Source organism: Fringilla coelebs (assembly GCF_963513975.1).
Source record: "Fringilla coelebs genome assembly, chromosome: 19".
NCBI lineage: Eukaryota > Metazoa > Chordata > Aves > Passeriformes > Fringillidae > Fringilla > Fringilla coelebs.
The window spans coordinates 11,483,378-11,507,509 of record NC_140045.1 but is presented as its reverse complement, the minus strand read 5'-3'; the positions used below and the strand labels follow the sequence as shown (position 1 = coordinate 11,507,509).

At 42.1% G+C, this 24,132-nt stretch overlaps 1 protein-coding gene across 1 annotated transcript in view; it reads right to left on the bottom strand.

Annotated features, from left to right (window-relative positions):
* The window catches only part of FOXK2 (forkhead box K2), a 44,278-nt gene extending 29,710 nt beyond the window's left edge, over positions 1 to 14,568 (bottom strand). Inside the window, exon 1 of the mRNA XM_084218730.1 lies at positions 13,712 to 14,568. Coding sequence (XP_084074856.1) covers positions 13,712 to 14,484 — 773 coding nt within the window. The 5' untranslated portion in view covers positions 14,485 to 14,568. The remainder of the gene's footprint in view (positions 1 to 13,711) is intronic.
* Between the last annotated feature and the right edge of the window lie 9,564 nt (positions 14,569 to 24,132).

Here is a 24,132-nt window from a genome sequence, read left to right as displayed (position 1 = left end):
AAGCATCCCTAGGAAAACACAGGGCAGTTTGTATATATTCCCTTCTTTACATCTCCTGGGGAAAGCTGGAACAAGCAGCTCCCATAAAAACAAAGCACTCACAAGAAGGACAAAACCGTGCTGGTGAAACACAGCCAGTCACCGATGCTTGTCTCCCTAACCAGAGCCCAGGGAAGTCCCAGCTGAAGTGTAATGTCACTGCAACAGGCTCCCAAACCCCCTGGGCCTCACCTACATTCATCTGAGAGTAATTAACCCTAAACTACTTAGACCTTCCAGATAAAGAATTTAATTGGAAGGACAAGAAAACCACCAAACGCTGTAATATCAAATGTTGTTGCAACAAGAACAAGTTGCAGAAAAAAAGAGTTTCCTTGGGGATGAGGCACACCAACACCTTTCAGTAAAAGAATGGAATCAGAGTCTGAGTATGATGAAAATTACCAAAAACACACCCTGCCTCCTCAAGCCTCCCAAACCAAGGGACTCAGATCACACATTCCTACACTGTCATCTCCCAGGTTCATTTCCACAACATCAGGATTTTTCTTTTTTCATTTCAAAAGCTGTGGAAAAGCCTGATTTTTACAACCAACATTTTTGATTAAGCCACCTTACTCAGTTTTCTTCTCCCTGTAGTCAAAGTCACACTCTCCCACACTATGGTTATTTTGTATTCCATGTAACCATGCTTTCCAGCTCTTCAGATGAAGCTCAATTATTTTATGGCACACTTTTCAGCAACACTGCAGCTAACTCAAAGAATGCACACAGACAAATACAAATAATCTTTCCTTCAGCTACTATTAAACCAAAATAACTTTAAAACACTACCCCCCAACTTAAAACTTCTACAGATTTTTATTTTATCCTTCTGGCTGAGGGTTGAATTATTTATATTCAGATGCTTCTTTGACTCTTTTGCAAGGCTTACATGCTTCTTTTCTTTAAAGGCTTCAAACCACCCAGTTTGCTGATAGCCCTAGATAAGAGTGAATAACCTCACGTAAGAATCTTGAGTACTTACTAGTCCACAGCAGAGCAAACTTATTTATAGCTAAGTAGCAAGCTGGGGTTAGTGATCTCTTCCAGGCTCAACAATCTTCCAACCTCAGAATAACCACCCCATAAAACAAGCAGGGCTATTTTACTACTGACAGGAAAGTCAACATCTGTGTACAAGGGTGTGCTGGCAGATGAGTGCTCTGCCTGCACTGCAGGAGACAGCAAAAGCCATTCCTAACAGGGCAAAATTCATGTAGGAAATTTAAAATCTTCATCAGGAGTTGCTTTGAATTTACCTTGCATGTTTAAACAGAGAAAGGTGGAAGGATCTGAGCTCTCCTCCCAGCTGTGAATGAGGATTTTAATTTTATCTTGAGAATGTTTAAGAATTTTAGTGCCAATTTTTTCTATCTAGGTAATATTGCCTATATCCTGTGATGCAGTTAAGGAAAAATTGCTATATGGGAATACAGCACCTTAGGCTACCAAAAAACCTCAAAAAAAGAAAACAAAGGAAAAAGTATATTTTTAAAAGTTCTAACAGAATTCTGGCAGAATCTCACTTCTAATGATGTTTTGTTATGGAAAGAGTGAATATTCATACTAGTTGCATTTCTCAGCTTTATGGGCAGACCAATAGCAGGGAAAGGTTTTAAAAACAAAGGCTTGAATTTCAATTTAAGAGGATAAACAAACAACTGAACTTCTCTGTGGTTTTTACCTATTGCATCTCTTTCCTGTGCTGCCACACGCGCCTGTCACGTGGACATTTTAACTGAAACACTGTGGTTTCCAGGTCCTAAATGTCTCTGCCAATTATCAATATCTAGAAAGCTGAATAATAATGTACCCAACCACAAACTGTAGAGCCCACCCTCCACTGAGACTTCAGCCCTGCATTCATTTCAGAACCTGCATTCCCAGCAGAGGGGAACCACCTCAAACTGCTGCATTTGCTCTTCCACCCTGATGCAGCTGCAAAAGTGGTGCCAGAATCTTGATGGCATCATTGAGAGTAGGGCTGCATGAGGATGCATTTCATCATTCTATGAGAATCTTACCACCTAATCTAGTAATTTTAATAAAGTTAAGAACAATTGCACCCTCTTCAAAGCAGGACTTGAACACAGTGTTAGCCTTGCAGCCCCTAATGCTACTAAAGGCAAAAACATTCAGTAATATGAAAGGGCAGAGAGGACCAAACCACCAACCCCCTCTACCTGACAAAAAAACCTCCTGGGTCAGACCACACAAGTGCTTTGGCTGGTTTCTTCAAAATAAGTGTATTGAGTGATGACCATGTCAGGCAGACCAGACAGAAACACCTCTAGAGCCTTATCTGAGCCTAACCCAGCCACACCCAGGACATCCACACACCTAAGGAAAGAAAACAACTCACTTCCTTGAACACCTCTTTGCTTAATGCATTATTTACTGCTTTCATCTGTGGAAGTGATAAACAGGGTTTTGACTGATGATCATTGAAGTAACTCACTCCTACCAACCTCTGTCAGCATCCAAGCCCACCAAACACTGCACAGAAATGAAGGCTGGTATTTGTTATCATCTGCTCCTCCTGCAAGGGAGGGCTTTCCTGAAATGCTGCACCTCATCAGCCCTGGGAGCAGGCTCAGAGTGAAGGTGAGCAGTCAGTTCCAGCAGGAAGCCCAGGCACAGCTCCTTCCAAGCCTGCTACCCAAGTAATTTTGGAAGGCTGGATCAACTCCACTGAATTATGATGATTTTCCATTTGGTGGCATTCTGGATTTGCTGTCCTGCATAAAGAAGCAAAAGTTCTCTCCAAATCACACCTTTGTTTGAGATGTTTCTACAACCTATCAAGTCGAGGCCCTCAAAAGACACCACAGGAAAACCAAATCACATGGGAGCTACCTGAATTGTCAACTTCAGCACATTTATGTATTTCCTGAAAAAGCACCATCCCATACATGCAGCCCCTGCAATGAAGACATGTAAAAGTCAGTGAAGTTTTTACAATAATCTTCAAAATAATTCTTTCCTTTCAGGCAGTCCATATAGAATGCTGCACAAACTCCAATCACTCACCTGCCTGCCCTACAGATAGTGAAGCCTTTCTGAGATAAAAGGGGTTTTTTTTGGGACTCACACACACTACAAACAAAAACCACATATAAAATTTTTTTTAAATACAATTTACCTACACTATATCCTTAATGTTCCATTTTCCCTAGAGCTTGTAACTCCACTACTGCACAATATACCAGCTACAGGACTAGTGACCTGTGGAGCAAAGCCTGGATTTAGGCAGGAGCCAGGCTGATTTAATATATGGAATCCAGACCATACATTAACTGTGTCCTCTGCTATGAGATGATCCACAGCCAAGGAACCCATACCCCCTTTTTCTCTCATGTTTTCTCTGTGTATTCACATTTTTAGAGAGATAAAAACAAAGAGCCAGAAAGCACAGATTAACCAAAAGTATGATACCATCAATTATGTCAGCATCCTGTCTACTTAAGGTTAACCTTTCAAAAAAAAAAAAATTTAATTTAGCATACCCCTTTACCAAAAAGCATGCTGTCACCAGAACTTCTAGGATTGAAAGATTTTTACATTACATTGCAAATGCTTTTTTAGTACACCAAAATTAGTTTTGGTCTTTCACTGTTTCAAATCTTTTCCTTTCCATTTTTATTTCATATAGCATAAACAGCTCCTATAACTGCAACTCCTTACTGTACAATTCCACAAGTCCCAGCCAGCTGACTGCTGCCCAAAGTCTGTGCAGGCCCACCATGTACTCCACTGCCTGCCAGACCTCTCTGTGAGCCACTTCAATGCAACAGCAAAGCACTCAAAAATAGCCAAAAAAGCAGAGAGAGGAGCTGAACATCTGATGAGCTCCAAGGCCAGCCCAACCTGCATCAGGAGCTCTGCAGAAAACAGGAGCTTCCCTCCTGTGCTCCACTGCAGCAGCAGCAAACCTTGGATTAGCTCAGATGTGGATGTGCTCAAAGCACAGCCCATGTTCCCAAAATGAGAGACACCAGATCCTTCTGAATGACATTTCCCCAATGAAATACCCAAGTCTGAGACTCCTGACACTACATCAGGTTAACAATTGTATTTCTAAGAATAATTGCATTGCTTCTCAGGCTCAGCCCTGAAAACTTGAGATGATCTTAATGTTCCATCTTTCCTCAAGCCTCCCAGCTCACCCTTTCACTTCTCTTCACACAACTACAAACCCAGAATATCCTGCCCATGTTCTAAAGCAAAACACCTTGGGCCTGTGTCCTCACCTCTCCCATTTTCTTCCTCTCTGTGGGGTGTGATGCTAAAATCAATCACAGAATATCCCAAGCTGGAAGGGACCCACACAGATCAGAGTGCAACTCCTGGCCCTGTTGTGGCAACCCCAACAATCCCACTGTGTGCCTGAGAGCATTTATCCTCTTTACCATGATTTTCACTAACTTAAATAACCAGTTTGCTCTGATTCAAATTTAAACTTATCCTCACAGAGAATTTCATGTGAATAAATTCACCCTTCTCTAAGCCTCACTAATTTTAAAAGATTTCTCTGTTCCCTTCATTGCTCTGCAGGCCTTTTTCACCTGCCTAGAAAGGTCAGACGATTGCAGAATCAACCAAATAGGGAAATTCTTTTCTGTAAGAGCCAGCTTCCATCATTTATCCTTCCCAGGTAATTCCCTTGTGTGTTTATTGCACTGATTGTAACCAACAGAAATACATACAATAAAATATATAATAATTGTATAACATACAATGAGATATAATTGTATATATAATTGTATATATATATAATTGCATTGTGTATATATATATGATATATATCTGTCTAATACTACAGAAGTGTAGAAACTACATGTCTAGGTCTTGTCTGCTCAAGTTATATTCTGCCTAGAACACCCAAATATGTCCAGAGGACAATACAAAGTGATAAATTAATTTTTTCCTGTATTCTCAGTCTTAACAAACAACAAAGAGAACATCAAAACAAACAAACAAAAGCTAGCTGTGTTTATATCTTCAGAAACAATCAGACTTTTACCTTACAGTAGTAAAACATGCACTGTACACTGTGCTAAGCACCAACATTTCAGCTACAGTTTTTTGAGGAAACTGATGCTTCAAAGGAAGTTAAACTACATTTTCCCAGCTTGTAACAGGAAAAAAGGAAGCCCAGAAGGAAAAGGGCAGGCAAAATACCTGCTCCCATACTGGAACACATCAGTGAAAATCAGAATTTAAAAATAACTTCTATCAATAAAGTATATCATCCACACCATTTCTGAAGCAGAACCACACATTTAATCTTCATTTAAGTAATCGAAAAACTTGAATTCAAGTTCACTACAAGATGTAAAGACCTTTTCCATTATACACTGGCCTGATTTCTTATCAAGACAAGAATTAAGTGGCTTATACCCCATGAGTTGTATCTAAGACTCACTCAAAGAACAAAAATTTTCACTGAATCACTTCACATTACACAAAAATGATGTCTTATATTCAGCTGTATCTAAGACTTACTCAAAGAACAAAAATTTTCACTGAATCACTTTACATTACACAAAAATTATCTCTGAAACTGTACAGTATCCTCCAATATGAAGAGTATGACATAGTGAACAAAAGCATCAACATCAGTGTGAGAACACTACAGGCAAGTGGAAATAAACAAATATCCAACTGGATGTTTGATGCTTTAGAAGTAATTTGAATTTCAAACCAAGACAAATATTGACACTCTGTTAAAACACACAATCAAATGGTCTCTTGCTATAACCCCATGCCAGTTTATTAAAAAAGACTTGCAGAGGAAGCAAAGGAGCTTCAGCTTTACCTCCTGGAACCCTAAGCCATGACATGTCACCCAGCCATACCTGCTCTGCACCTCTGCACTGGGGCTGACTAGAGCAAGGGTAATTTTTTTGTTTATCAGAGGAAGATGGTGAGATAGATATCCCAGCACTCTTGAAAGCAACACAGCTTCATTCAAACCTTGTCAATTTAGTTTACAGCCTCTGCTTTCACACCTGTGTGTGATCCATTAGAGAGCCTTTAGTACTCTCATTCAGCCCCATAAAAACCGAACTACACCAAGCCAGCCACCCCACACTCCTTTTCAATAAAACAAACATAATGCACCCTTTTTGTCCCCCACTCTTTAGGACTTCTTCCAGCCTTCAATTCCTTTTAGCAACCCTCCACTTAAATCCCTGCAGTTTTGCAAGATCCTTTAACACAGATTTGATTCCAGAATGATGTGAAGCTCCAGCAGCAGTTGCCACTCCCCAGTTTCCACAGAGTCATCACATCAGTGCCTTGACACATCCTCTCAGAACAGGCATCTCATGATCCCTCTGCAGTCATGGCTTTCACTCTACTGCTACTTTTCAGAACAGTTTTCCACCCTGTGTACTTTTCCAGATGACATTGTTTTGGGGTTTTTAAAATTGATACATTCTATTTTTTTGTCCTCATTATTTGTGAGAACAATGTTTACAACACTGTAAATATTTATCAGTAATTGCATGCATGCCAGATCACCACAAAAAATGTAGTGATCAAGTATTTCTACTCATGATTTAGCACTCAGCTGCACATTATTCTAACCAGCCTGTGCATTCCATAAGTTCTGCTGTTGGGAATAGAGACATTTTTTTCAATATGGGATTGTAGTTACCTGAAGCACTTTATATGGTTACAACTATCCCCATCCCCAGAGAATCCACATGGACAAGGTGCTGAGCTGTCTGATCCAACACTGAAGTCACTTCTGCTTTCAGCCAGGCTTTGGCTGGAGCTTCCTTCTGTAATTCTTAAAGTTAAGCCTTAAACCAGCACTGAATTAAAATTAATTCCAGTCAACTTTAGACCAATTTTGTTCCACTTCATAACACTCTGATAATGACAGGACTCTGGCATTTTTACTTTACTGCTCTAGCTCTCCAAACTCTCAATTCCATGCACATCCTTGTCCACAGGAGCTTCCTTGCTGAGGTCAACAGGAATGTTTGGATCAGCATGGACAGAACTGTTTGCCAATCTCCTCGTGGTTTTCATTTCATTTGCTGCACATGGACAAACAAAAAGGTGGTGTGTTCATATTAATATTTATTAAGACGCTCTGAAATTTTGAATACTGGAAATTTTCCTCCCACCAGTACTCCAGCACACACAGACCATGCTTTGTCCAAGGTTCTGCTTGGCAGCACCTGAGAGGACAGAGCAGCACGTGCAGGGTCTGCAGAAGAATCACACAAACACCCACAAGTGTGAAAAAACAGACTCCAACCATGCACAGACCTTCTCATGTCCTACAAAAAATGATGTGCCAAAAAATTTGCACCAGCTCTGCGACTCACTGAAGCCTCAGCTCCCTTCAGTGATCAAACAGCAGTGAGGGAATCTTAACTGGAGAATGGAACATTTATTTCCTGTACCATCCAAAGTGGAATAGCTGCAGAATAAATATGGTTCCTCCCCTCTGACTGCTTTATCTAGGTCAAAAAACTCCTTAAAGGCAGGAAGTCGCAGGAAACAAATGTCACTACACATCAACTTTTTATCATGAAAACAAGCAAGGCAGCAGATAAACCCACCACCTTCCCAGGATTTCAGCACAGACAGCAGCTTATTAGTGAACTGTTGTGAAAAGTCCTTCTAACTGCAAAAGGCATGGCCTCACACCACATGACAAATACATGGTTTTCTTTGAAATTATGTTTTTCCCTGTATTTTCCATAATTTTATATAAGTTAATGGGACTTGAGATGTCTTGAAGAATTGCTGCATTTACTGAAAAATACAGCAAATGAGAAGCATCATCTTATTTTGAATAGCTCAGGCATGACTGTAAATAACCTTTTGCTTTGTCCATGGCAATTGCAAATGCTGAAAAAAACAAAAAGAAAAACCCAACAGCAGCAGAACTCCTCCACAGCAGAATTATTCTCTAAAACACATCTCCCTTCATGAAGGAATAATATTTCTAAGTGCCCTTACCTAATTATAAGCAAATTAATAACACACATTTATTTTGACAAAACAGGGTGAAAGATTAACTTATTTTCTTTATTAGTTCAGTTAACTTACTACTTTTGCTATTGATTAAGTGTATCATCCTACTCAAACGTGGCACCTTAGTATTTTGATTTAATCAATGCAAAGAATTATTTAATTTGCATATCTCCAACCTCATTATTAACTGAAGTAAAAATCTCAAAACTCTCTTTTAACTGCAGATTCTTGGAACAGACAGTTTTAACACTGACTTTGCACCTTGAAACCAAAATGACACTAATCTTGCTTCTGTCATAGAAATTTACAGGAAATTTACAGACTATAAAGTTTGTAGTATTTCATAGAACTACACAAAAAATCTGCTTCCTCCTATAGCTAACTGCACACGTAAGAACATTTGTAGCACCAGTAGAATTGGGTAAGGACATTTCATATACATATCAATCATACCAACAGAAAAAGCATATCAAGTGCAAATTAATCCAAATTATAAACTGTTTAAGCTTTACCTCAACTACCTGATTGCTGTCTGACAATTTGCAATACTGCTTTATTAATAAAAAAAAAAATCACTCAGAAGGTGTGTGTAATTAAGAGGCAAATATGAAAAAAAAGAGATGACAGAAACAACTGTAACACAAATTATTACTATAGAAACTTCCCGCTCATCTCTATTTTCATTTCAAATCATATGTGCTCTACCTTCCTCCTACACTCCTCTACAATCAGATCTGCTAAAGTGAGAACACTGCTTCTACTGAGCTTGACATTTGCAAATCCTACTTTAAAGTAGCCAAAAACCCACCTATAAACACAGACCCATTGACCTTATTAGTCACTATGGCACAGGACCAGTAAATAAAAGTTTCTGGAGTCTGAGTCTGTCAAGTCACAGCCAAGTGCAATGTTCCTTACTTTTATGCTCTGAGGTAATTTGTAATTGATAGTTTTAATACAGCTGGTATGGAGCTCCAAACACACCTCTGAACACAAATCAATCCCAAGGTCTCCCCAGGCAGCTGTCACCCTGAGGAGCCACTGTCTCTGTCAAAAGTGGTGTCAAGGAAGGGAGAAAGCAGGTGCCCCACGGCCTGAGGGACTTGCAGCACTCTGTCAGTCCAGACTGCAAGATATATTAACACCAATTCCTTCAAGCATGTGTTTTCTTTGATTGCTCAAAGTATCTGTTTATTCATAAGAAAACCTTTAGAACATAAACCAGAACTCAAAGCCAAGCAATGCATGTTCTGCCTTAGCTACCATGGAACTCTACCCAAGGAAATGTCATGATCCTTTCACCTCCACTGCTGAGCCAAACCACAGATGTTTCCAGTGAGAAATTTCCATGGAGCACATGTACAGTCACAGCCCCAACCACACAGACATCACAGCTTTGCACATAATTTAAGTAACTGCAATTAGATGACAGAAAAAAGGGCACTGATGTATTTGAGGCTCTCTACAATCTGTTTCCTGGGCAGGTAACACTGAGCATAATAAACTTTTCTAAAGAATTGACTCAGGGAATAGATATACTTGATCCTTGCTCAGAATCCACCAGCTTTCATCAGCAGGAGAACTTCTACTGCTTAAAGGCAGCAATAACCCCAGCTTGTAGCTCCAGACTACAAGACCAAGCTCAAACTATTGATTCAGCCCTCTGTATTACCAGGAGGAAAATCAGAGGAATACAAACAAATTAAATTTTAGTTTTCAGCTACATAGGTTTAATTTAGGATTAGTCAGTAAATGTTAAGCTAAAGTAAAACGTACTTGATGTCATTTACTGTAAGAGCACCCACACTTAGTAATGTAAAGAAGTCTGCAGAATGAATGACAGAATGGGAGAGTTATTTACTGTCTCTTACTATAAAAGAGTTTCAGTTGGATCAAATGAAATTACCAGGCATCAGGTTCCAAAAACTCAGCAAAAACAGGTATTTTTCCCAACATGGGCTCCAATTACTTTGCAGAATTCACTATCCAAAGACACTGTGGATAGAGGAGGTTTACCCAAACTCAACTACTAAAAAAAGAGAGAGAAAAAATGCAAACAGTAAATTATTTTAACTCAAGAAGAATTGAACTCTGACTTTGGATCCAAATAATACCAAGCGAAACACAACCATTTGTATTAATCAATTTTTATGCTCCTTCCTGGGCATCTGCTACTGACCACTCCTGAAGGCAGGTCATGGACTAAATGCACCTGTGATCTGACTTTAAAATGCTGTTCCTATGTTCATGGCATCTTGTTTAGGAATCACAAATTACTTCCACAAAGGCAAAACTAAAAGTAATGACTAAAATACAAAATCTATGGTTTTGCCAAAATGAGTAAGAGTGCCTCAGAACAGTGAAGTCCAAGATGTCCTGAGTTCTGTGAATTCAAAGGCCAATACACAAAGCTCATCCCAGAAATCCAAAAATCAAACCAAAACAAAAGCACTCCTTCAGAGCAGAGCTGTACCCAGAAGTCTGTCTGTTTTTCCAGCTGTATCAGTTACATCTGTCTGGAATCCTGCCTCTCCAAAAGCTGTACACAACAGCTCTGACAACAACCGCTGCTCTGCCCAGCACAAAAGGTATTTTTCCAGCCAAGTACCTCAAAAGCAAATATTGATGTTATGATTTACCTAGCAATATATCCAATCAATGCTTTCACTGAAGGCAGGGGAAATTCCACAGGCAGCAAATGAAAGCAATTAAAAAACATGAACTTTAGGAACTGGAGAGGGACAGTCTGTGCACTCAAAGGTAGCTGTAGAAACATTAATTTCTTGCTTTGATCTGGATGTCTTGAGCAGGAGCCTCTACAACCTCTTTCATCCCATGTGTGCCACGACATTGACTGGGGAGCTCCTTGCTGGACACACTCAAAAATGGCTTTTTTCTCCCCACCCCCACTTGATTCATCTCACAAGACGACAGCTGGTTTGTACATACACAAGTAGGGATGGGAGTCTGTCAAGAGCTGCAAAAACAAAAACACACTTCCCACTGCTATTACCTCCTGCTTGATAACTTCAACATTTGAGTTGAAGTGAGGCTTCCAGGGAGGCATTAAAAATAGCAACCAGAACACTTATCTTAAGGCACAGTAATTCCATGTTTCATGACATTTCTATCTGCAGAAAAAAGATGCCTTTATTACAGGTAAGTGTATACTTTAACATTAATAATTTAATTTCTCCAGATGTTTAAAATGTGTGTTTTGCAGGAGACTACCAAGGTGCATTTCTGTTTTTTCCTTCCAAAAACCAGGAGTTCAGTAACATTATTAATGCAGTCAAATTCAAACATTGTGCTGAAACAAAAAAAGGCCAAGGACACTGGAACTATATACAATTATTAGTGACAAGCAAATACGACATTTCAAGTCTGTAAGAGTATTGTACTTGGCACCTTTTTAAGTCACTACTAATCAGACAAAACAGAGATGGACCCCCCATTCTTGGTTTCCAGGATCACTTAAAAACAAACAGAAGGAACAGGCCACCCTGAATTTTTTAAACTTCACCTGCCATTAAAATTTCCGATGATTGTGTAGTCATAGGCCAAGCATATTTATTACTGGCAGCAGAGCAGGATTAAAGAACAACAAAAATAGATCTGGTGATTACTTGAGCTGGAGGCTGGCAATCATCAATCTTGAGCTCACACCAAAACTACTTTCTTTCCCATCACACTTCAACCATTAATTAATGTTTACATTACACTCAAGTAAGTAAGTTTGACTTAAAATCCAGGAGAACACCTTCAGTGTGACCAGTTAAATCTGCAACAAAACTCAAGAACAGGACTACAAACAATATTAGTCATCAGCAAGCCACAGTGAGGACTTCCTAAAAGGAGACAGTACCTTGAGTTTGCCTGAAGACTACTGTTCAAAAAAAAAAAAAAAAGCTTTGCAAATAATGAAACTACTATTTCCCCATTCAACCCCAGTAGGATTTGTGTTTTAGAAACAGGTTTATTTTTAATAAAGGAACAAAGTAGCACTTGCTCCTAATCACCAGTTGTAACTCTGGGGCTGTAGCCTCTGCCTGCCCTCCAAGGTGATGCTCACCCCTCTGGTGGCTCCAGCTCCTGGCGAGGGGCACCTTTTATTTACTGGTGCACATCTCCAATTTGTAACCAGGAGATAACCACTTCCAGCAGCTCTGGGAACTGAGGGCTGTGTGTGCACAGCCCCAGGAATGGTGTCACCTCTGAACACAGCAAATGCCAGCTCCTGCACCACCACCCACATTCACCAGTGAAGAAATTTTAACTACACACAACTTTTCATCATTGTTCAATTAAAAAGTGAGACAAAAAAATCCTTCTGAATCTTCTTTCCACTTGAAAAGAAGATTCAGATGACACTGATGGAAAGAGCTAGAATAAATAACAAATCAGTGGTCAGCATGAAGAAGTAGTACTTTCTGTTTTCCTCTTTTAAATGTTTCCTCAGGTAACATTTAAAAGAATGTAACTGACTCAATTACTCCAACTAATTCTAGACTGTTTGAAATCAACACAGATCAGGCACAATTGTGCTTACAAATAGTATATTATACCGTAGCGCTTACAAAGAAAAAAGTATTTCATCTACATTTCATAAACGTGTTAGATTAAAATACAGATTAACCACATGCCAAATAATTATTAATATTAAAAGCAGAAAGCAAAAATAGAACTGGCAGTTAAAGGTCAAACAAGTCCTCCAACTATATTCAGAACTATACACTAGCACTGTTAAAGCCCTTCAGAATGAACATTTCCTAGAAAGCAGCAAGGTAAGACAATTTGATTTTCACAGAGAAACCAGGTGACAAAGCTAACATTAGGCCGACAGAGTAGAAAATACACACCATCAATGTTCTAAACACAGTTTAAAAGCTCACAGGGCATTAAGGCTGTGTCACTGATGGCATGTGCTTTATAAAGGTACAGCACTCGTAACGTCTGAGGTATTTCTTAGTCAAGGAAGCTAAAATACACTAAACCAAAACACTTTCACTTTTCCTACATGTGACTCCTCAGAGCACAGATCGCTTATTTACAGCTCAACACAGCCTTAAATGTCGGGGGCAGGCCTCACGTATTGCCCTAGAAAATCATTTTGCACAGACAGTTAATGTTTGGTAATGGCAAAGGAATGTATTACCGTTTAAAACCTCTTAATACATTTGCTGTCACGTAACGAAAACATTTTAAAACGCTAAGGCCAGCAGAAGCATTTCACGTGGATGATTCAGTTTACCCGCAAGAATAAACGTTAAAATTAGGCAAAGCAGCAGAAACTATCACCAAAACCAGAAGGACCCCCCGGTTCTGCCAAAGCACGGAGGGGGCTCCAGGACTCCCCCAGCGCCGATCCTGCCCCCAGCCAGCCCGGGGCCGTGCAGAACCGCCCGGCCGGTCTCCCCTGACGCCCGCGAGCAGCACTCGGGCCGGAGCCGGTTCTGTTCGCCGGCCCGGGGCCGCTCCAGCCCGCGCCGGGCGCTCCGTGCGGGGCTGCGGCGGGGCGTGCGTGCGGGGGAAGGACACGGCGGAGGGCACGGCGGCGGTGCCGGGCGGTGCCGGCGGAGGCGCGGGCAGGACGGGGCCGCTCTCGCCTGTCACACGCCATGTGCACCCGCGGCCTCCGGCGGGCCCCGGAGCGCCGGCCCCGCGTACTCACACTCGCGGCAGCTGCAGCGGCGGCGCCCCGCGCCGCTGGAACACGCCGTCCACGAACACGCCGTTCTTGCCGAGGCAGCGCAGGTAGAAGTCGCCCCCCGCTCCGCCCGCCGGGTCCCCCTGCGGCGGGGGCGGCGGCCCGTCCGCGCCGGCCGGCGGCGGCGGGGGCGCGGCGGTGAAGATCTCGAGGTGGCGGCGGGAGATGAAGCTGGAGTGGCCCATGCTCACGTCCACCGAGCCCTGCGACGAGTTGCGGCCGATGGTCACCGAGCGCTTCTTCATGAGGTACTCGAACTCCCGGCCCTCGAGCCGCGCCACGGCCGCCGCCGCCGCCGCCGCCGCCATCTTAGCGAGGGACGAGCGAGGCGCGGCCCCGCCCGCACCGGCCCCGCGCCGGCCCCGCACACAGCAGGGAACGGGGCCGCGCACCCGGCCCTGACGCAGCCACGCGCTGATTGACAGCGCGCGGGGCCAATGCGCGGCCCGCACGCCCATGGGGCTACGGCGGCGCGGCCAATGGCGAGCGGCGCCGGCCCCGCACGTCCGAGTGTCGGCGCACGAGCGCAGGGGCGCGGCCCGGAAAACGCGGAGCGGAGCCGCGCGCGGGGAGCGGGGCGGAGCTGCCCCGGCGGCACCTCCCGCCCGCCGGCCGCGAGGGGAGGGCGAGCGCGGGAGGGGAGGGACGGAGCCGGCTCCGGGACGGCCGCTCCTGCCGGCCACCGGCCCCCGCTCCCCCTTCCCTCCTTCTGTCCACCTGCAGCCTCCGGCGGGCATCCGGGCCCCGCACCTGCCGTCCGCAAGCAGGAACGGCACCGGGCGCCGGGGGGAGACGGGGAAGAATGGAATAAATACAAGTAGACAAATAGTGTTAGAGCGTGAGCAAGAACCACTAGGAGAGTGCTGGGGAACTGCTCAAATTTAGCCTCAAAATACCGTATTATTAACAAATAATAAAAATAGAACCAAAACTAAAGTTTGATCTGACAGCTTTGTGCGGGTCCTGTTAAACGCAAAGGTAACTCGGCACAGTTTTGTAGCATCCATGGAAAGTCAGCAGTGTTTCAAATGTCGAAGTTCCAGGTAGGGCAGGCTGTGTCTGTGCACACAGCTCGGCTCAGCCCCAGTTTTCTCAGAGGAACTAGGGCACAAGGAGGGAGCGAGTGACCTGCCACAGCACCCAGACACCGAGTGCCGGGTGTCACTGCTCCGAGGGCATGGCACAGGTAACAGCACGGAAACGCTAAGTGAGAATCCACAGCATGGGCTTGGCTTGAAAATGGCACAGGCTCCCAAAAAAGATGGCATTAATTTTACACAGTTCAACAAACACAGCATCTGCAATGAAAATATTACACCTGATCCAAATACTCATTGTTACAGGGACCAGGCACTGTCAAAACTAAAAAGTAAACAGTTAAACGCTTTTGGCTATGAACTGCGAAGAGGGTGCTAAAATGTATTCATGCTTATTTACCAACATATGCACTGCAAACCTGTCACCGTAGCAGCTCCATAACCTCCCCATGGTTTGCTGAGAAAAGGGTTGTGTTGTTTGGGGTTTTTACAGTACTGAAGCTCACAATTATTTATTAATAAAATAACTCCCAGAGTAGCTGTGGCCGCCCAATGCCCAGGTGTGTTTAAGGGCAGGTTGGATGAGGTTTGGAGCAGCCTGGTTTGGTGGAAGGTGTTCCTGCCCATGGCAGGGGGATGAACTTTAGGTCCCTTCTGACCCAAACCATTCTGTGAATTCAGAAAACATTCAACATTTTTACACTTCAGCCAAAAAAAACAGTCAGCCTGCTAGCAAACATCCAGCAGTAAAGTTGAAATTGAAACTTTTGGGTTTGCACATTTGAGTCAACAGATCTTCAACTGTAGAACTATTTTGTGAATGCTTAGGAACAGAATATGGTACCTGCTACCTGCAAAGTGATGGCAAACCTTAGTTTTACCCTTAGGATTGTATCAGCACTTCTTATAGGCAGCTACAACATAATTCCATACTGGTTCAGTCCATTTACACAATCTCATATGCACAGCAGATGCAGCAAAATATAGCAACAGTTTAGAGCTTTGGTTTCTTTTACAGAAACTTTAGTTAAATCTTGCCCACACTTTGGTATTTAGAATCAGACTTTCTTCTATACCAACATATGTTTGGCACAGCAAATGTGGAGCATCAGAGAGGCAGTTATGACTCCCTGATTCTCAGCTTGTTTTTATCCCTTGGCTCTGCTGGCAACAGAAATGTTGTGCCTGCTTTGCTAACAATCGGTTTGGGATCCTGAGGGCCCTGCTGGCTGGAATTACCCATGGATTGCCATCTCCTAACACACCCCACGCCTGCAGAGAGAGAAAACTGGCAGAATGGGAGAGCAGCCAGGTGAATTTCCATCAGGCCAGCAGCACTTTTCACCACCCTGGTGGTTGCTCAGTTTGCAGAACTCAAAGGCACTGCTGCTACTTCACCATTTTCTGTTATGTGAATCACAGCTTTCTTAATTTGTATTAATTCATTAATAACAAGCAGTACTGAATTCACAAAGCTGATACAGATCCTGTCCTGTTCATAGAGAACAACACAGAGAACACTGACATGGAATGCTGAAGTTTTGCAATCTGTCTGCACTGAAATCTCTTTCCAAGGGTCCCACCATCACTAAGCTGCTCTGTGGAAAGGAACTGAACACCAGTAGGGCTGTTTGCTTTTGCATGAGCAGCACTGCAGAGCAAACACCAGACCTCATTGTGAGAAGCTCCATTCGTTTCAAAAGGACAGCTGAGATCCTTCTGTCCATGTTTTTCTAAATTGGAGCAGATTTAGTCACTTTCTTTGTGATCACACAGCACGGGTACAGGTCACCCTGACCTGCCCATGTGCAGGTCGGTGCTGCACAGAGCAGGAACCAGAGCAGGTACATGTGGTGAACAGCTCACACTGACAGAACATTCTGTCTGTTCTGGGTCTCTGGGTTCCCCAAAAATCCACTCGTGGAACAAAACCTGGCCCTGATGTCAGAGCTGCACTGCAGATACATGCTCTTTCACACTTATTTTTTTCCCCCGCCAGCTGACTGAAAGCAAAACTTTCTCTGTCTGCCTTGTATCCACCTTAACTATTCAGGAGAGCATGAAGTTACTGACCAAAATTTAATCATCCCAACAAACTCCTGCAATGGCCACTGGCACTAAACAAGCTCTCAAAGCACTTCTTCCATTTTTCTACTTCATGCCAAGTAACCCAATGTTGTCCAGTCCCCATGATATTATGCAGCAGCACCTGACTGCATCACAGAAATGAAGCACCTCTACCATGTAATCTTAAGATGATCTGGCCTGAGGTTAACAGAAGTGTGTAAGTACCATCTAAGAGCTAATCCATTGATACTGTTTTATGTGACCAACCTGCCTTTAAATGACTACACAATTTTAGACTTTTTCATTTTTCCTTGAAGCGCCTGCTGTGGCAACACAAGGGCATTCATTCACAGCTGCTTGTGCTGGGGCTAGCACTGCCATGAAGTTTTCTTTCTTATTACATGTGCCCTGTACTGAGGGCTGTGAATGAGTGCAGCAGCTTCTCAAGATGCACATTTTCACAGATCCCAAGCACAGAGTACTACTAGAGAAATATGATGAATAATCAAGTAGATTAAGTGACCTTAATTGCTTACTTTGACACAACCAGCAATTAAACAGCTTTTAAAAGCTATCAGGAGCTACCCATAATCTTTTTATTACAGCAAGTGTCCCAGGCTTCCAGTGAGATTTGATTTTTAGTAAACAAAATCCTACAAAGTTAATTGTCAGAACCACTTCAGTAACATCCACGTGTGATATAACAAAATGAGCCCTTCAAATACCAGACCCTGTGCAACTGAATGAAGAAAGATTTCCCATATTAATATCCCTGCACCTCACAAGCACATTTTTTCCTTTCCCAAGGTGAGAAGCCCCTTGTAAGCAGTAACAGCTTCCTCCAGCAGAGCCTCAAACCCACAGGCACATTTTTGGGTAATCCCAATAACTATCCTGGAGCTCTTCACATCCTTAAATTTAACAAGGTGTGTAAAACTTAGCAGGACTCCTGCTGGGATTTAGTCATTTTCTCACAAATGCATTTTGGTCAAGGGGAAAGTGTTGAAAAAGCACTGTGTAATTGCTGCAAAATAGTGAAAACAGCAAATGGCTGGGATGGTGGGAAGCTCTCCAGATACACCCAGCCAGTTTCTGAAGTGACTTTAATAATACAGGACAAAATAAACCACTATACCTCAAACGTTAGCATTTTTTCCTTTATGGATGACTTTCACACCTCTTTAAGTAATAAAGCTGTAAAGTGCAATTCTCTTAAAAAACCTAAGACATCCAGAACACATTTTTTTGTTGGAGGAATAGGGAGGAGGGCAAACACAGCTACCTGAGCTGCCATTTGTTAACATGCCATTGACCTGGGAGAGAAGGGAAATGAGCACTGCACAAGCCAAAGCCACCCAGCAGCTCCCTGGGCTGGCCAGCTTGTTTGTAGAACTGCTTTATTATCCTTTGCATTCTAACCACAGGCTGCCTGCTTCCTAACACAACCCAAAGAACCAGTCAGCACTTCTTACAAGTGCAAGGCAGAAAGCTTCTGGCTCAGCAATCACTCACTGACACAGAGGAATTGCTCCTCTCCAGGTGGGGAAGCCATCCAAAATCTATGAAAAATAATCAGGCTAATTAATTCCTATCTGCAAAGAGCAATTACATAACTGACCTCAAGCAGTTTGAGGAGGCAAGCAGTCGACTCAGCCATGCTGGAACTTGGTAGTGACCAAAGGGATAAAGGCACAGCCCCAAATCCTCCATGTGCTGTGAGACAATGAAAACTCAAATGCCTTGAACAGAGAGCATCCATTCCACTCTCCCAGGTAATCACTCAGAAAGGAACTCTACACTGCAGCTCCACAAAAGGATTTTCAGAAGCTGCAGCAGCAGTGTCTGTTAACTGGAAATGCAAACTCCTCCTGCTTTGCAATGCAGCCTTGCATGACCCAGACCTTTGCCAAAGAAATAGTTAATTATTCTTCAGGCTTCTATTTTTTGTTTAAAATTGGACCTGATGATTCAAAAGCACTGAAGTTTTGTTATCCACTTCTAACCAAGAGTTCTACAGAGTGAAGTCCTGAAGTATAACCAGGACCAGATCTCATCAGTGCAGCACTCACTGGATTTAATGTTGATCATTAGTAAGTGCTATCAGTTATGAGCCACAATTCCACTGCAAGAATTTTCTCCAAGTTCTTTTGCCTTTTCTGCAATGAAATGTTTATCCCATCTCTTTGATGCATCAAGAAATGTACAGCAACTTTCTTTGAATTAAAATGTGAATTAACTACATGAAACATAACCAAAGGTAAATCAAGTACCAAGTGAAAACTCACAAGAATCAATAGAAAAACAGGCTTTAAAATATTCTTTTCATGATAGAGCCTTCTAATTGAAATTTATCATTTCAGCGTGGGAGAAATGAAGTTTTTATCAAAATCAGTTTGATTTGGGTTTGTTTTAAAATCAATGCCTTTTCCTCAGCCAACAGAAAGTCAAAAAGAAAGTAACAGTGAAATATTTTTCTTTATGTCTGTCTTTGAAATATTTCTTACTGTGTCCAACAGGATAACTGCAGAACAAAGCAAACTTCAGAAGAGAGTTACGGAGATACTGAGGTATGAAAAACTATGACACAAAGGTTAAGCAATTGCAATTGTTTTCACTAGAGACAAATGTTACTGAAATCAGTAATAAGGCAAAAGCACTGTGAGAACAACCTCATGTTCCATAAACAGATATTGTAAGATGCCTATAAAGAAACTGGCTGAATTCAAAGCACACAAAGAAAGATCCTACAAGGAATTTGATGACAGCAGCACTGCTTTTCACATCCATATAAAGTATTTAGCATTGGTATTTTTAATGTGTAGCCAAAGCCTGAACAACTTAAAATAGGACATTTTCCATCCCTGATAGAAATCCTCCAACACAAGAACCAACCTCTGTTCTCTGTTTATACCAAAATCTACCAAGAGCCAGTCTTGCACAGCTGCATTTGTAACACTGACATAAGATGGAGCTGCTTGAGAATGTCCTTCCTGAAGACAAAACAAGATACTGAAGTACATTCAGTCTCAGGTTTGGCCCAATAGATTCTCATTTTCCTAATAAACCTCAAAATATTCAGTATGGTTGTCATATTTAATTGCTTTTTCTATGAAACTTCCTTAGGTTTACACCTAATCTTTAAAGCATAAAGCATTTAAAATTTTGATAAAAGAGAGAAAGTCACACTATTGACTTCTTTCTGGGAGGGGAACACTTGAACAACAAATAGTTGTTTAGAAACATTTAGGAAAAAAAAACCCAAACAAATGCTGGGGTGCAGAGATTCTGTTTGAGTCCTGTGCAAATCACAAGGTGCTCAAGCAAGCTCCAGAAGGGCAAGGGGAGAATACAAACATTTCTGACAGGAGAGACAGGAATCTTTTCAAAATTCAGACTCATGTTAACATGTTTTGCAATACAAAATGGACAGCGCAGACAGGTCTGAGATTAACTTAAAAAGAAAAGAAAGAAATATTGCCCAAATATCAATACCAAAGTCTTTTCAACACAGGGAGAGAAGAAAAAAAAAATCAATGAAAAGCAATTTATATCTACTGCAAATATAGAATATTGAGGCAGAAAGATGTCACTCACTTCTACATGTTCACCTGAGTGATGCATAATAAGCACTGTAAAGGTGAGACCCTTGGGGAAAACAGAACCACACGTGAGGAAAATAGTTCCCTTCAGCAGATATTCAGAACACCAACACACAGGCACTACAATACCTCAATCAGGAGCAGAAAAATGAAGCTGAGTCTCATCAGTCAAAGGCCACCACAGGGTTGTGTTAGGAACAGCCAGCAGAGAGTCTGTGACCAGAAGCTACTGATGCTCAGAGACAGTAATTACTGACAGATGTTCAACAGAGGAATAAATCTCTCTGCTGAGGACTTGGGTTCTTCAAAGCCCATCTCCCCCACCTCAATTTATTTTGCTAATTGAATTAGCCTGTGGTTAATTTGATACTCTATTTTCATTCCAGTCTCAGAAAAGGAATGATGCAATAGACTATTCCAACCACCAAATAAACAACCCACCTCGTGATGAGGATCCAGAGTTTCTCACCAGCGTTTCCAAGTGCCCCCAGTTCCATCCAGTGCCTTCTGTGGGGCATCCCTGCTGCCAGGGGAGCTGCCTGTTTGGATAGTGACAGCACTGAACACAGAGCAATGTGGAACAATCTGCTAGAGTCACTGCAGGCAGCAACACACAGATTTTCATTGCCTGTTATCAAATCACTGAGTGAGGTGCAGAACTGGGACAAGGAATCACAGAATATCCACAGGGATCATCACAGGCCAACTTGCGGCCCTGCCCAGGACACCCAACAGCCCCACCCTGAGAGTCTGTCCCAGCTCTCCTGGAGCTCTGGCAGCCCTGGGGCTGTGCCCATTCCCTGGGGAGCCTGGGCAGTGCCCCACAGTCTCCTGATCTCTGCAGGAAGAATCTTTCCCAATGTCCAAACCAAACCTCCCCTGAGCACGTGGCTCAGGAAAAAAAACAAACCCAAAACAACAAAAGAGCAAAGTTTGCTCAGTAGAAAGTTAACATGAAGAGAAGCATTTCTATTTGTGTAATAAATATTTAGACCATAATAAATTAAAATTTTAAGATGCACTTAAAGTGTTTCTGAGGATGGACTGCAGCATTAGAGAAAAACAGCAACATGAATCAACTACACAGCAGAGCACCTTCCACAGCATCAGCTACAGGACTACAGGACTCTTTTGACTTCTCACAAGCTGTTTATGCCACCTGAAACTTGCCGAGGGCAAAAGCTTTGCAGATAAAATCCAGCCACTTTCTAACAGGATTCTTAGATAGAAATAAAAGCAGAAACTGAGAGTTTAAAATAGAGTTGAAATATTAGTAGGTTGCAGCTCACAAACACATTGTCCTTTCTCCCAAGGACACAAACATAAAATCAGTCAACTTTCACAGATCACCATTGGAGTTTCTAACCCAAAATATATTTGTAAACCACTATTAAATTTAGAAGCTGTCTGTAAATAGAGCAGCTACACAAGCCCTGCCCTGTAGAGTGCTGTCACTGCCCTGGGGCTGGTCAGTGCTGGGGATGACTTGAGAAGCTCAGCAATTCAACTACTTAATTAGTGTGTTGGCAGGCTCCAGGATTCTAATGAATTTTTAACTTGCTACTAATCAGTTTCAAGGGACTATTTGTATTTTCCCTCATCAGATCCCTAATGGCACTTTTCACTCAAATTGCCTTTATTTTACTTAATAAGGCTGTTTTCCTCCCCAGAAAACACTTAGTAAGAAGTTATTTGCAGCAATCAAATAGATTATTGATGTAAGCACAATTCTGCAAACTGACCTGTGACATATCACTCAATTTTTTTGTCATATACTGGTACAGAGCTCTGCAGAAATGATTTTATTTGCAAGTTTGGTGCCAGTGATGTTCTTTCTGCCTGACCTTTGGGCCTGACCTTTTTGTGTGTGTTTTACTTTCTGCAGCTTTTAAGAGGAATGTTGCTCAATATAAAGGTATCTTTCTTAATTTCAAAGCAGGGGGCTTTGGCTCCCTCTGAGGTTGGCCAAGCTTTGAAGGCAGCATTATGAACAGAGTTTGTGTCAGTATGACAAAATCTCAAGTACAGCAACTGTAGCCCACTACCTCAGGTTTTTCAAGTCTCCTAATAGCCCTTGTACAACAAAATGTGTTTGTGCAACGTCACATGATTTATGCATTCTCATTCTTTGATTTTGGCTCCATTTTGATTAAAGAAAAAAGCAAATACAGGTAAGAACATGCTTCCTATAATTAACACCAGTAACAGTCTTCAATTCCTTCCACAGATAACATTTTTCCCTCAGTTTATCAACTTTTTTTGAAAATCTGTGATTCTGTTCGGTCTTTACACAAACCCAGACATGTAAATGCAGCTGAAAATCTCATTCCATTAATTTTCTTCCTTTGTAAGAAAAGACTGAAAGGCAATTTCCCCCCAATAAAACACTTGCAGTAATTGCAGAGGCAGGGTTTTAGTAGACAAGAGGGGAAGAAAAACACTCACAGCTGTAACTGAATAAACCAAGATTAGGATGGATGGAAGCAGGGAAGGACAGAGGATCACTGGACATCCAAAAGAGACATTTTTCTATCTAAAAATATTTTTTTTCTTCCAATTCCCAATACAGAATTTTAAACACAAAACTCACCCTCTCTGAGAACACCTGGTGTCATCTCACCATTAAAAACATCAATACTGCCCTGCAGTTTGGAATTAACCTTTGCTATTTTACACCACAAAGATCTGATATCAAAGAGTAATCAAAATTTGAAACAAGTGAATTTAAAACATCTACTAAGTATCCTCACAAACTTTTTTTTCCCCCTCTTAACACCTGGTTGTTTTTTTTTTTTTTTTTAATTAGGAAGGCATGAGGCAGAATAAGCAAATGAAGAAAAAAGCTCTAAAAATCAGCATTCTGGAAGCTCATAATATTAAAGTTAAACCCTTAATATCCTATTTCTAATGCTCAACAGGCTTTAAATTTGTCACCAAAAATAGGTATTATTTGCCTAAGATCCCAGAATAACTTGACTTAATAATCTGAATAGCTGGATCAGCTTTTTCCTCAGTGCTTTTCTGCATGACCACAAGGTGAAAAGGTGTTTCACATCACAGATCAATGTTTAGCCCACAGCTCAATCCCAAGCTTGCAGTGCTGGTGTCATTTCCTGGGCTTGCCACTGGTTCCCAGCCTCACAGCACCTCCCTGGTGTGACTGAGAACAAACCACATGAAAGCAATGACAGGAATAAAAAACCCCAAAGATACCACCCCTCTGAGGGTGTGTTGAGGTGAGTTCCTGTCTCCAGGTTATCACATGGACTCCAAGTGTGTCAGAGGCTGTGGGGAGAATGAAAAAGGGAAGAGCAGCAGCAGCTGTGGGAGCTGGAACATGAAGCCAGGCCCCTGTTCCAGCCCAGAGCCCTGTTACCCTGGATAGCCTGGCAGCCCTGCACAGCCCTGGAATGGGTCTGACAGAACACTGTGCACATTCACCAGAGCATTTCTAGACTTCCACCAGAGATCCTCTGCTGGCTATGGCTTTTGGAAGCTATCCTAAAAAAGAAGAACAAGTACCTTATTCCTGCATTTCCTACATTTATTTATAATTCATCCATCTTGAAATAAAGTTATGCAAATCTTTATCCTATGATCAGACTTTAAAAAAGGCTGATTTAGGACTATTTAGATATAGGGAGACAACAGCTATATGAATTCCAGGAAGAGTTATTTTTTC